We start from the raw sequence: 13174 nt of genomic DNA, 5'->3' as shown, positions 1-13174 counted from the left end.
TCCCACGACCACATCTGGAGGTGTAAGGTGCAAAGAGACACCAGGTAACATAAATTAACTACAGCAAATCTCCTTGTAGCCTTCTGTAATTATTCTCAAAGCAACAACAACCTTCACAGCTAAATTGCACACATCAACTTTTGCAAAGCAAGAGAGCGAGACACTTAGAGGGCTCACGGAGAGGTAGCTATCATCTATGGTCCTCCTCAGCTCTGAGGATACACTTTGTAATTAAAACCAACACGAGGGGAAAATGCCAGACTTCAATGGTGTTTTCAGCCCTGCCACAGAGTGGCTGGATGAGCAGAGAGCAAACAAACCACCATTAGCGGGAGGCAGGCACTGACCCTGCCCTACACGCTGTCAAAGGCTTCCCATCCTCATACCAAGGCTCCCAAATGCCTTTGTGAGCTAGACCTTTGGCTTCTGGTATCTCAGGCCTCCTCCTTCTGCAGCGTCACAACAGGCTAATTAAAAGCAGGAGGCTGAAAAGCTGGAAACAGGCAGGGCAGTGCTGCTGGGTTCACATCCGACTCTCAAGTCGGATGCTGAGGCAAGGCTTCCATTTCTTCACCCGCAGAAAAGTCACTCAACATGAAGCTCCTGAGCCAGATAGCAGGTCTGGAATGGTACCGAGCTGCCTTGGAGCTGCGAGATCAAGGCACCCGGCATCTGCCCAGACAGCCTGAGCACTTGAAACAAGGGGATTGTCTTCCCAAATGACAGGGATATTGCAAAGGCTGCTTGGGAAAAGCCAGTAGGTAAAAATCTCTCCCTGTGTTGCTTCCCACTTCTTGTTTGATGCATGAAGAATACTCATATTTAATACATTTCTGCTTACTTCAGAACACCCTGCCTAGAGCACAGCGCTGCTCTGCAGAAGGGCCGGTCTTTAGGAACTAAGCGTGACACTTCCAAACATCACCCTGAGCTAATCCATTGTTATTTTTCCTGCAGCAGGCCACTACTCACGAGACCATTGGCAGAGATTTGCAAACCGCTGGCATTTACCCACGTGCTCGTTGGAATTGTGTTCTTCCAAATTCATAAATTATTCCACACACAGGCTGCTGCAACATCCATTAGCTATTGATAGAGGTCTGCTGAAAAGTTAAACCAGAGCCATCATCCACCTCCACAGATGAATTCCTGTTGGCCACCACATTCTGCTTTGATTGTCCACCCCAGTTGTGTTTGCGCTTTAAAGGAAAGCAAAAGCAGTCAGATCCAGACTTACTTTTTATTTCTACACTCCTGCCAAGGCTTGCGCTGTAGCAATCCATGCCACTGCTTATTACACACCAGTATTAAATTAAACCCACGCTTCCAATGGTACTCCCTGATACACCCCAAAAGTGAACAGAACAAGTTCTGTAGCGTACGACCCATCTGAACAGCCCAGCTGCTCAGGCTTCTCCCAGACAGTCAAGCTAAACACTTACCTGGTAGAATTCAAAGTCTTGCAACCTTATGAGTGCAAACACCACATCGCACTCCACTTTGTTGAAATACATAGCTCAAGGACAACTTTTGGAAGGGAAGAATGGAACATTTTGCAAGGCCATTTCTCTGAATAACAATAATAAGCAAGAGGATTTGCCATTAGCTTGCAGCTCCCGCAGTTACTTTATGCCGTAAGCTTTGTATGCTCACTTTACTCAGATTTCTCATCCTCTTTTTCCCCTAAGAGGTGTCACTCCAAAGAAGTATGATCTAGTACCCAGGTCTGCCAGCCCCTTCTCATCCCACTGCCTTGGTAGAAGAGCGCAGAAGCAGCTCACGACAGACTGCTCTCCTGCAGTGAGATTTGCAAAGGCAGACCACCGGGCCAGCTAGGGTCCCACGCAGGTCACAGGCTGCCCATACTAGATCCCATTTTTCAGGCTCAACCTTAATTCCTTATTTTTTTCCTGGAAGCACCACGGTAGGCAGCAGGGCACGTCAGGTATCCCCCTGTAAGCAAAGCACTGAACTGTTTAGCTTGGCCAGCTAACTGTGCCAGCACATACCACGGAACAGCTGAGCACAAGTCGACAGCGGAGCAAGAACGACTGTGACAGCCGAGCAGGGATGCTGCCGAGCGAGCAAGCTCCACCGCACCGCGCTTCATCTCTCTGCAGCAGCAAGGCTTTAAAGACCTGACAGAGCAGGTAAATCCTGTCACAACTTTACGGAGCCAAACCTAAGGATTCGGGAAGACAAACATACCCAAAGGCAAATTCAGCCTGCTCCGAGCAAGCGTTTCCTGCAGAGGACTAGGCAAGATTAGTTCACATGAAGGAGCTTCCTGCTCTGACATGCTCTACAACTCCAAGTGCTGCAGACCTACCTATCCCAAAACTGGGGCACAATTCCCATGCGCGGTGCATGCTTTTGCCCTTGGCTTGAGTTATTTAATGAGATACCAAAGCAAGTGATCTGCTGCTGCAGATTCCTTATTAACGCTGCAAAGGCTGGAGATGCAGCAGGCTCCACCTCTGCATTGCTCAAAGCAGTAGGTAATGCGTGAAGCCACAAACAGCGCAGCATGGGTTGCTTACACCCCAGAGCAGCTGAGGTCTGACAGGTAAATAACTGCTCCGGGAACTTGGTAAACCTTCAAAGAGGAAGGCTAATGCCCAGCTCCTCCTGCCTTCCTCTCATGACTGTCCAGGAGAAAGAGCTGGGTTTGTACCTGCAGCATCAATGCTCCCACTCTGCATGCCACAGTACCAACACAGCACAGGAGCCTGGTCCTGCGGCAGGCCAGGGCATGCTGACCCCAGGAGAGTCAATGCAGGCAGGAAACCAGCCCTTTATTGGGCGCGCAATAGTTTTACTTACGTCTCTGTGGGCCACTCAGTAGCACACAGTGGGTGCAAACTGGAACATAAACCTCAGAAACAGACTTGCACAGTACTCCTACTTGTATAGGAGCCAGGAGGGCAGCACTCATCCAGCCATCCCCATCCTCCCTCCTACCATTCAGCCCACCGAACCCCGAGATGCTGGGCCATGACCCTCCTCCGCAAGACACTGCATCAGACGAGAAACACCAGGTACCCTATCCTGAACAGCATTCACTTGCCAAGATAATTCAGCATACACAGTCCAGAAAAAGACGCATTTACTGCAATTAATGTGGATGGGGACAGCACCTGCATGCTCTTCTCTTGGGACTTCTTACCATGTATTTTACATAGGAATCAGCCACCTGTTTCATGCCAGAAACATTGACCATTTTTTAGCCTGTGTGAACTTTACACTTCCCTTCATTGCACGTAAGCTGTATCCCAGCTAGCCTGCCTGGATTTATACTTCTAGCTTTCTGGCTCGTCCCGCTGGAAGAAATCATCAGGTTACTTGGTTAGGCTATAAAAAAAAAAATATTGCTTTCCTTAGGTTATATCAAAACCAATTAACGCACATCCCATGGAAAAGCTGCTTCTCTGAGCTCCATTTGTGGCAAGGCCAAACCGGGGGGGAAACGTGGCCGTGTTCAGTGACAGACCGTAGTCACACGGCAGACTACAAATTAAAATAATGTTTTTGTTTAAGTAACAAAACCAAAACACCTCTGGCTTTGATGTTTAAGTGGTTCTGGCCTACAACAGAGAAACTCACCATGTCTCAGGAATGCTCTACATGAAAATCGCCCTCAATTCCATTTACGTAAACCCAGAGAAACAAGGTCAGTGGAGTTACTCACACCGCTCACTTCTAAAACCTTCTTCCTTATTGAAATTACTTGTTAAATAGCCTTGAAAACATAACTTGCATATTACCCTATTTAAATACTTGTTTTCTTGAAAGTGTTTTTAATTAAAAGCATTAGTCCGGTAATGTTTCTGTGCCACAAGATCTCCCTAGATTTGGTGCAATAGGGCTAGGCTGCTCGTAAAGGTGACTACGGCCATGCTATTAATTCATTGATCACAGCCTCGCACCTTACAAAACAAAGGAACAACCATCTACTTTACAGTTGGAGAAAAAGGCAGACGAAAAAAATGAAGGTATTTGCCCAAGACCACCCAGCAAATCAGGAGCCGAAACGCTCGCAGCATGCCAACCACACAAGCTCTAATCCCACATGGCTCTCGTAATTAATGATCTAACAATGAATAATTGCATAACTCCAAATGCTGAATAGCAAAAGTGCTTTTCACTAGGAAGAATATTCAGCTACCTGGAAACACAAAACTCAAGGTCCCCTGACATTACTACTTTCTGGCAATTATATATCAGAAACCCAACTAAATCATTCAGTCACCATCAACTGTGCATCCCGGAAGGTAAGGCACTTCTTCGAGAAGTTGTTTAGTTTCAGCTTTCAGCCCGGCTTCTTTGTAATTCAGAGCATCAGGAAGGGTCTACCGCTGCTTCGCTGAGGAGCTGGCCCAGGGCCAAGGCAGAGAGTTTACAGGCACGTTCCCCCCAGTGTGAAGCAGGTCCCAGATCTGGTGCCACTCTCCACCTCCACTAGACACCAGGGACTTGTGCTGCAGTCACCAAAACGGCCCACTCCCCACAAGACCTCCACATTTATTAGGCCTGCGATAAAGACAGGACCAGTCTGCAAAAGCTCACTCAAAGGCGGGCAGGAGAGCTGCCTCTGGACTCTGGGCAAAGACTCATATCATGACTCCTGCAATGGGTCCGGCAGAGTGAAACGCCATCTTCCAGATGCCGGGACTGGTGCAGAGGCAGCACTGTAACTCTGACACTTCTTGTGCCCAGTCTCTATAGGAACCCCTCGCACATCAGCCTTGACACCGACCAGGGGAGCACCCCGAGGCCCCCGACAACCTGCTCCCCAAAGACGCTTAGCGCCTCGCACCCCCAGGGGCGCTCCGAGGCCTGGCAGGCAGCAAGCACCTTCTCAAAAGCAGGCTGAAGGCTCGGAAATCCTGATGACTAACCAACCTCTGAAGACAGATTTGAGGAGGCTGGGGGAGGAAAAAAAAAAACCCACCGTAAATTAGGTCAAATGCTCCTGGAAAATGCCAATTACTTTATATATAGCAGATTGCACTCAGATGTCATTTAATCTCAGCTTGCCTTTGTCAGATATTAGCTGAAATTCTCTGCTTTGCTTTGGCTGCCATATTAGAGCGCCATGTATTCAATATTAATGAGATAGATGAAAAAGAATGAGACTGGGTTGGCATTTTCTGTGATAAAAGATACTTTGTGGCAGAAAAGCATTTATTTAAAAGCATTAAGGATTTTTCTTGGCTTGGAAATTACATACAGTATACAGGAAAAAAAGGAAACCATTTTCAAATGTAACTAAAAACTTGATCTTCCGATTCTGGAAGCTAACAAAGGCATAATCATTGATTCATTGTTTCTTCTGTCAAAACCAACAACAGCAACAACTCACGTCTACACCCTTGCGCTTACGCACAGGCAAAAAACGTTCAGAGCACAGAACTCCATGACTGACCAAGAAAGAAAAGGCACAATAAGACCTGCTGTGGCTCAACCAGGACACAAAACAGATTTGAGGGAAGAAAAAGCAGCAGCCAACGGATGTGGTGGTTAGGTGGTGTGATTTACCACTAAAGCAAGTCACCAGATGATCTGGCAAATCCCTGCTCCTCTTGGGGTCTTGACATGAAGATTTGAGGACTGTGCACATGTTCAGTCCCAGACAGCTGCGTTAAGCCTTGTAATCACTGCTGGCATTTACAGCTAGCAATATACCTGCTCACAGTATGACGACCCAATCTTTTAGCCGTGAAAGCTGAGAATAAACGAGAACTGTTTCCAGTTATTTACTTCAGCCGTTTCTGAAAACATCAATCTTGACATCTCACACTCTGAACAAAACAAAAATAAAGACTATTGAAATATCACTAACCATGCTGTTTCTAGGTTCATTCTGCAGATATCCAAGAAATTTAATTCTACTGATTAAAACAAAAGGAGTCAACAAATAAAGATCTTTAATCATATAAAGAAGCCAGAAAAAGAAAATCCAACTACATTTATGCACAACCTCTTTATTGGCAGCCCTGTACATTTCCTACACACATCTGGAGGATGTGTGTAAGTCCACGTTATTGCAGAGAGATGCCAAGAACGAGCATCAATGATAACCAGATACCTTCACCTTTCCAGGTTGTACATTTCTTACTTCCAAGCTAGGCTGTTGCCTGCCAAATTTTGTCCTGGAAAAATAAAGCCAAGACCATCACCCTGCTATTCTTCATTCGTCTGAAAGCTGCCAAAAGCTCCTAGGCTGACTCAGATTGGAGGAGATGGGTTTTCCTAGGGTCTGAAAGGGGATGATTTGTGTGCTTTAAAATGCAAAGATTTGGCTGTGGCTACAAGTGGGAACCTCCATCTGAAAGAATAAAAGCAGACTCACAATTTGAGCTCTAATGCAGTTTGTGCTCTTGTACTTCATGGGGAATCAGTCACCATGCTGCCCTGTGGAAGAGGGAAATACGAGCTCACGCTGTCACCGAGCGAGCCAAGCAAGCTGTCTAACAAACTTGCTCCTCTCCCACCTTAATTCTGCTTACAGACAAAAACAGAGGCTGCCACCACCAGACTGCCAGAAACTTAATTCAAGCCTCGGTAATGTGCTTAAGTACAGCATTTAGCACACTTGGTGCATTCAACACACGTCTGGCAAATAGATTCTCTTGAGTCTCTTGCTTATGCGGGACATCATGCTTTAAATTGCACCCAGTTAACCCCCAGCTAAACACCCACAGACTTTGCAGAACACCTTCAGGTTCACTGTCAGCCCCAAACAGTCTTGCCAATCACTTACAAAGATCCCCCTCGGGATTCAAAACACTATTTCTCCCCTCTTCCATTCCCATCGCGTGAAAGAGGTTATTATAATTTTTGAATGAAATACATGAGATACATGCAAATTTCAAAAATAAAAATATTTTTAGAACTATCACTGCGCACAGGAATCAGTTCTCAGGCACTGCTGGCAAAGCAGGTGATATCTGTGGCAAAACCAAAACGTTTCTAAAACAAGTCTTTTCCTATTAGCTTGTGCCAAGTATTCTTTACCAGATATGGCAAAAAAAAAAAAAAAAAAAAAAAAAAACAACCACCCCCGCAATTACAGTACTTTAATAACATATTTCCAGCAACTAAATCCCATCTGAAAATATACCTGGGATGCAGAAACTGTAACAGAAAATCCAATCAGATAATAGAAAGATCTAAAGAAGCTAAAAGCTCAGATGGGGAGGAATTTCCAAAACAAACAAACAAAGAAAAACCCCCACCCGAAAACCCAGTCGTAGTTTGCTCTTTTCCATCACCTTATGGGGGATGCTACTAAAGAACACAAAAAGCCTAAGCTGGCAAGAAAAAGATTCAGGTCCTCCGTATTTCCAGCAACTTCGAAAGCTCGAATTGCAAGTTCACATCCTAAGGCTACTTAGCCACTTCTCTAAACACAGGCACAGTCTGTATTTTTAAATCAGGAGTCTCAAAGATAGCTCAAGACTTTTTAATTGCCGAGCTCAGCAAAATATTTTTCCTACTAGTGAAATGGCAATAATAGCCTTAGGACTACATGTTTCACACCAGCAGCGGGTATCGCTTATATTGGACAAACAGAGAGTGCAGCCACTGGGAGAAAGCTTGCAGAAGGGCTGGCTATTGCTGATGGAAAGCCACGAGGAGATTTTTCTCCTTCTCACAGCTTTCTCCACCACCTCGTGCAATGCCTACACCCGCATTAATCACACCTGCCCGAGCCATGCATGAAAAAAGCTCTGGCTACCCCTGCAAATCCTGGCCCATGTACATTAAAACCAAACACCACAGCGTAGAGAGGGGAACGGCATCCAGATGTAATACAGCGGCCAAAAAAGAGCATCTCTTATTCCCATCTCTCTGAATGCACCACATTGCAGCATGCAAACTAGCACTTAGAGGGAGCAAGATGATTGGGAGTAAGTTTTTGTTACCACTGCTCTCGGCTAAGACAGCAATACCCTGAACTTGGTTTTCTGCCTCTGATCTAGAGCATCCTCCACCAGTATTAAAGCTGAATGCTAACAGCACCGTGGTGTTTGTCTGAACCGTTATTACGCATCACTTATTACAGTAGGCTGGAGAGCTGTTCACAGAGCTGGAAGCAAAGGCAGCTAGAGAGCGTACCTAAAAAAAGCTTGAAGTACTATTGGGGGGTGGTGGTGCTGTGTTTCTTTTTAAATCACCTGGTTGCACCCAACTGTTCTGAGCTGAAACTGCTTCAGTATCTTTTCCTGCAAGAGCCACCGTAGCTCACCGGACTGAAGCCTAGAGCCAAACCAAGCCAGAGAGGTTGGACAAAGCAGAAGCATTTGCCAAGCCAACAGGAGACCCTGTCCCCTTGGCATGTCTCCTACAAAGCAAGCCACAGGCTACCAAGCAGCCTCATGCCCATGCTCTCGGCATGACCTCGAGAGGAAGAGGCACACCAAGGGCATAAAAAGAGCCACAACCCTCAAATCTCTCCAGAGCAGGCAGCCAGCCAGTAAAGCCATCTCTCTCGGGGGCTGCAGGGGTGGGAAGGGGACATATAAAACATGCCTCAGCGCTGAGTAAATATTTTACTTCTCAGATTCATGCTGCTTACTTAATCAATCCCCATCGTGATTTCAGAGGCACTACTCAGACACTAAAATTGATTCCCCATGATCTCATCCCCACAAAATAAGGATCTTCCAAGTATCTCCATCAGATCCTGACTACAGGTCAGCTCGCTTCACGCTGGAAAATCTCGAGGCCCTGAGCTCATGGTGGGCTGTGCCCCACAACTGAGGCTGTGCTGAACCCAAGGCGAGGAGGAGCAGGTTCCCACCATTGTTAACAACAACAGGAGCAACAAGAATTGTCTAAAGAATTTCCTACTGCAGACAAGGCACAGATGTGAACAAAGGAAGTGAAGAGTTCACCAACTAAAATACAGTCCTGTGTGCACCACCCAGGTCTGTTTCCCTGGCACATGCAGCTGAGCCAGGCCAGGCCCAAAAAGCCACACTTGGCAGCTGAAAGCAGGCAAGGAAGCCAAAACCCATGCCCCTGGCCATCTCAGCAGCCCCAGCAGTGCCACCCAAGTCCACGACACCACCATGTTCACTGGGAGGAGTGCCTGCAGCCCTACAATGCTCCCTGGAGGATACCCAACAGCAGGGACAGCTCAGCCTTGCAATTAGCTTGGAAAGCGACAAGCTGAAAAGTAGCCAGGGCACTACTGACCTGTGCCTGGATCATGACAATCCTCTCCCCACCCTGGGGTCCACCCCTGACCCACATCGTCCCCCAGCCTCTCAGTCTCAGCTCTCCACCTGCAATAGCTCTTCTCCCACCCAGTCGCATCTTCATCAGTGAAGATGACCAGACAACAAGAGCACACAAACACTCACAGAGACAAACATGTATCCCCTTTCTCAGTGCTCATCTCACTATTTAAAAATCAGTGGTCATGGTGGTCCTGCTCCACTCACCAGCGCACATGGATGTTGCTTTCCAAAGACACTGCCCCACTGCTTTTGCTGACCCCAGCGGGTGGTGGTAGATCTGCTGCTCAGAGAAAGACAAAGCAAATCGAGTCCTCAGCTCCATTAGCCCCGCTCTAGCTTCTCCTCTCTCTTTCATTCCCTCCCCTCCATGGAAACTGGCAGTCTCTCATTATCAAGTATTTGTAAAACAGATGGAAGAATATATTGTGCTGTATTAATATCTCAGATTATGTTTTCCATGGTTCCCATGTAAAATTTGTATTCCAGCTTCATTTCCATCAATTTTTGTTTGACTTGGAGAAGAGTATACATTAGTGCATACATATGAGCAAACATTAGTTTTGCTCCTTTAAGTACACCAAGCTAGGACTCTGTAAACATTTAGGATAAACAAATAAAAAGAAAGGTAGGGAGGCCAGAGCCCTCTTCCATGCTCTGAACCACCGAGAAACCATCCAGCACTGGTCAAGATGACGGGAATTAACCCAAGAGAAGGAAACGTGTACCTATCTAGCACATCTCAACAGTTTCCAGACTGCAAGTGGCTTATCTCACACGGAGCCCGGATGACCATATGCATCCTTCCACCCTGATGTGTGTTTAAGCACATGCATGGCTTTCATCAGCTGAGAGGTCCCATGGCAGCTCCCAGCACCAATCCTGCCAAACCTTTGCTTATGCATGCCTTTACATTTACATAGCAAGATCAGTCTCTATTAAGTCAAATGAAATTACAGGCAGTGCATTACACATGTGCCTTCACATCTGTGGGATCAGGGCCTTAAAATGAAAGCCGCCCATCTTACCAAAACACACCCTGCTCAGCTACAATTAAACACAGACACTTCAGAGCAGCTCGCTGAAGTTATTTTTTATGCATGCTTTTACAATTAACATAATGTCATATCCTGCCAGGACATAAAAGGTTGTGACTCAGGAATGTTATCATAGTTTTAAGTCAAACTGGCTTGCTTTTTGTTTCATTCCTTTTTTTCCTCTTTCCCCCTTCCTTTAATTCTACCCCCATGCTCACTTCAACACGACACACACCACTCAGGCCCTTATAAAATAAGATTATTATGTTGAAAGCTTAATGGGCAAGAGTTCCTCAGCCTTGCCTTGCTCTACCGTATAATTAACTATTTCTTCAAATTCCTTCCTACCCCCCAGCAACACAACAGCAACATGCGAAGTGGTAGCAGAAAGGATTAGATAAGAAGGTATAGGAGACGAAACACCCCCAAAATCTACTGGATACCAGCCCACTGTCCTTTCTTCTCTTATCACCGTGAGATAAAACAACTCGCCTCCAAAAAGCAATGATTCTGGAGGACGAACAATCTGCCCCACAGCTGCTTACAAGGTAGCTGAGTGCCCTTATCCTTCCCTCTCCCACACGCTTCTCACATTGAGGGATGCTCTATTCTGCAGTCAGTCTCACTGGACTGGACTCAGTGGCACACTGATATGAACTTAGTTTAACCGGAACAACACCCTCTGTGGATGCTGTTTTGGGATTGCTCCTGGACTTGAATTAACCAAAAACGTGAGGGGCTGAGTAGCGGCATCAGTTTAATGTAATGACAGAAAAATAAAGCAAAACATATACACAAGAACAAACGGCAATCACTTCTTCTAATAAGCCATGTTCCCGAACCTATTTCTGTTGTGAGGTTGCTACTCTACACAAAGCAAAACAGCTCTGCTTGGCAATACCCTTCAGCCTGCCTAAAAACCAGCTGAATTAGCTATTTCAATGCATCCTATTACGATGAAAAACAAATCTCAACTTCCAAGCACGCTTTAGACCTTAAGATCAAGGCATCATTTCAGAAGAAGCTTTACAAATTCTGTTAACAAACATCAGCTCTTATTTTGCTTAGTAGCGTAACTTCCCCACCTCCGGTAACACCATTAACTCCATCTCCATACATTTGCTTTGCCACATCAGAGGAACCCTATAGCCCCTGCAGATCCATAAGCGCATAATAAATGCTAAAAGAAACAGCCTCATCCCGATGACATCTTGAGCGCAGACCATTTTCTTATTATGAGAAAGAGCCACATTCAAGTCCTCTGCTCATGGGCAACATCTGTTTTACTCGCAAGCACTGAAAAAGTTACCGGGAAGCCGGTCAAGTCTCTCTCTCTCCCCCGGCCGACCATGCACAATAGTGCATTCAGTCTGGTCATGGTGGAGTTTCATTCACGTTTCTGCAAGCTGGATGCAAGAGAGACTTTCTCCCCTCCCTCCACGAGAACAGCATCTGTTAGGTTTTGTGGGCTTTCTCTCTGTAAAGAGGACATCTTTTGTCTTTCACTACATGGGTGTAAAAAAACCTCTCGGCCACCACATCCCCAGAAAAACGGTCACGCTGGAAGATGCGAAACAGTCGTGCCCCTCTGAAGACTTTCACGCCGGGGTTTCCACGACTGTTGCCCGCCGCAGCCCAGCGCCCAAAGCCTCGCCCCCAGGGGCTGCAGGCACTTCCCGGCCCCTCCGGCTGCCCACCCTGCAGGAGGCACAGCCCTCCCCACTCCCAGGTTTTCCCATCCACGGGAATCGGCGGGGCAGAAACACCCGCGGCAAGCCACCAAGCGCGGCCCCAGCCCCGGCGGGAGCAGCCCGGGGACCAGCCCCGGCGTCTCAAAGCGAAGGGCTCCGGGGGGAGCTGCCCGCCGCCGGGCCCGGCCCCGCTGCAACAAAGAGCCGCGGCCCCAAACCGGGGCGAAAAAAGTTTTGCGCGGCCCCCTCCGGCCCGGGGGACGGGCATAGCCGGCGGCGCCCCGGCAAGCCCGCCGTCCCCTCGGGCATCGCATCCCCGCAGTACACCCCTACAATTCCCGGCGCGGCATCCCCGGCGCTGCACCCCTACGACCCCCGGCACGGCACGCCGCCGTACTCGGGCGGTTCACCCCCAGCACCTCGCCCCTGACACCGCATTGCGCCCCTCCGTCCTCCAGCACGGCAGCCCCCGGCATCGCTCCCTCCCCGCCGCCGCACCCACCGCCGGTCTCCCCACGGCCACGGCCATCCCGGTGCGGTGCGGTGCAGTGCGCTGCGCTCCCCGGCCCGCCGCCGCCTCTGCGCTGCCTGCTAAGGCTGCAACATGGCCACCCGGCGGGGGAGGGCCCATGCGCAATGCAAAGGGGCCGGGCGGCGAGGCGGGACCCCCCCGGCCCTCCCCCGGCGCCGCCCCGACCGGCTGCAGCCCCGCGACCGCCCGGGGAACCCCGAAAGCGGGCCGGAGCCCCGGGGGGCTGCCGTCAATCCCCAGCGGTAATTGCAATGAATCCTTCTCTTGAAGGGCCCTCCCGGGAGGGGCCGCGCTGCTCTGCCCCACAGCCCGCCTGGGCTGGGGAGGGGGCGCCCGGCTGCCCCCCAGCCCGGCCGCCGGTACCCATCCCCTTCACCCGAAAGGGTCACTCTCTCGGACTCTGGCAGGTCCACAGCGATGGAGGGGACAGCTGAAAGGAAAGAGACCCAGGTGCTCCAGGGACCCTTACCAAAAGAGGGCCAAGCAAGCGACTGGCAGGGTCCTCCTGATACCAGTTCGGTTAAGAAGGAGGACAGGGATTCAGCAGAGAGATATCTGTAACAGGGAGTCAGACAGGAGCTCCCGCAGCTGGGGCTGTTTGCCAACGGGAGCCCCCAACGCCCTCGTATAACAGTGCAGGGACCTCATTCCTCTTATTTCTCTGAGCTT

General features: G+C 48.7%; 1 protein-coding gene across 1 annotated transcript in view; it reads right to left on the bottom strand.

Moving 5' to 3' along the window:
* Nucleotides 1-12526, bottom strand: part of SEPTIN11 (septin 11) — a 95385-nt gene extending 82859 nt beyond the window's left edge. The window contains exon 1 of the mRNA XM_082483153.1: nt 12476-12526. Within this exon, the coding sequence (XP_082339279.1) occupies nt 12476-12502 (27 nt within the window). The 5' untranslated portion in view covers nt 12503-12526. The remainder of the gene's footprint in view (nt 1-12475) is intronic.
* Between the last annotated feature and the right edge of the window lie 648 nt (nt 12527-13174).

Source organism: Vanellus vanellus, assembly GCF_965231255.1.
Source record: "Vanellus vanellus genome assembly, chromosome: 4".
In the NCBI taxonomy this organism is placed as follows: domain Eukaryota; kingdom Metazoa; phylum Chordata; class Aves; order Charadriiformes; family Charadriidae; genus Vanellus; species Vanellus vanellus.
Note: the sequence above shows the minus strand (reverse complement) of the source record. Positions and strands in the feature narration are given on the sequence as shown.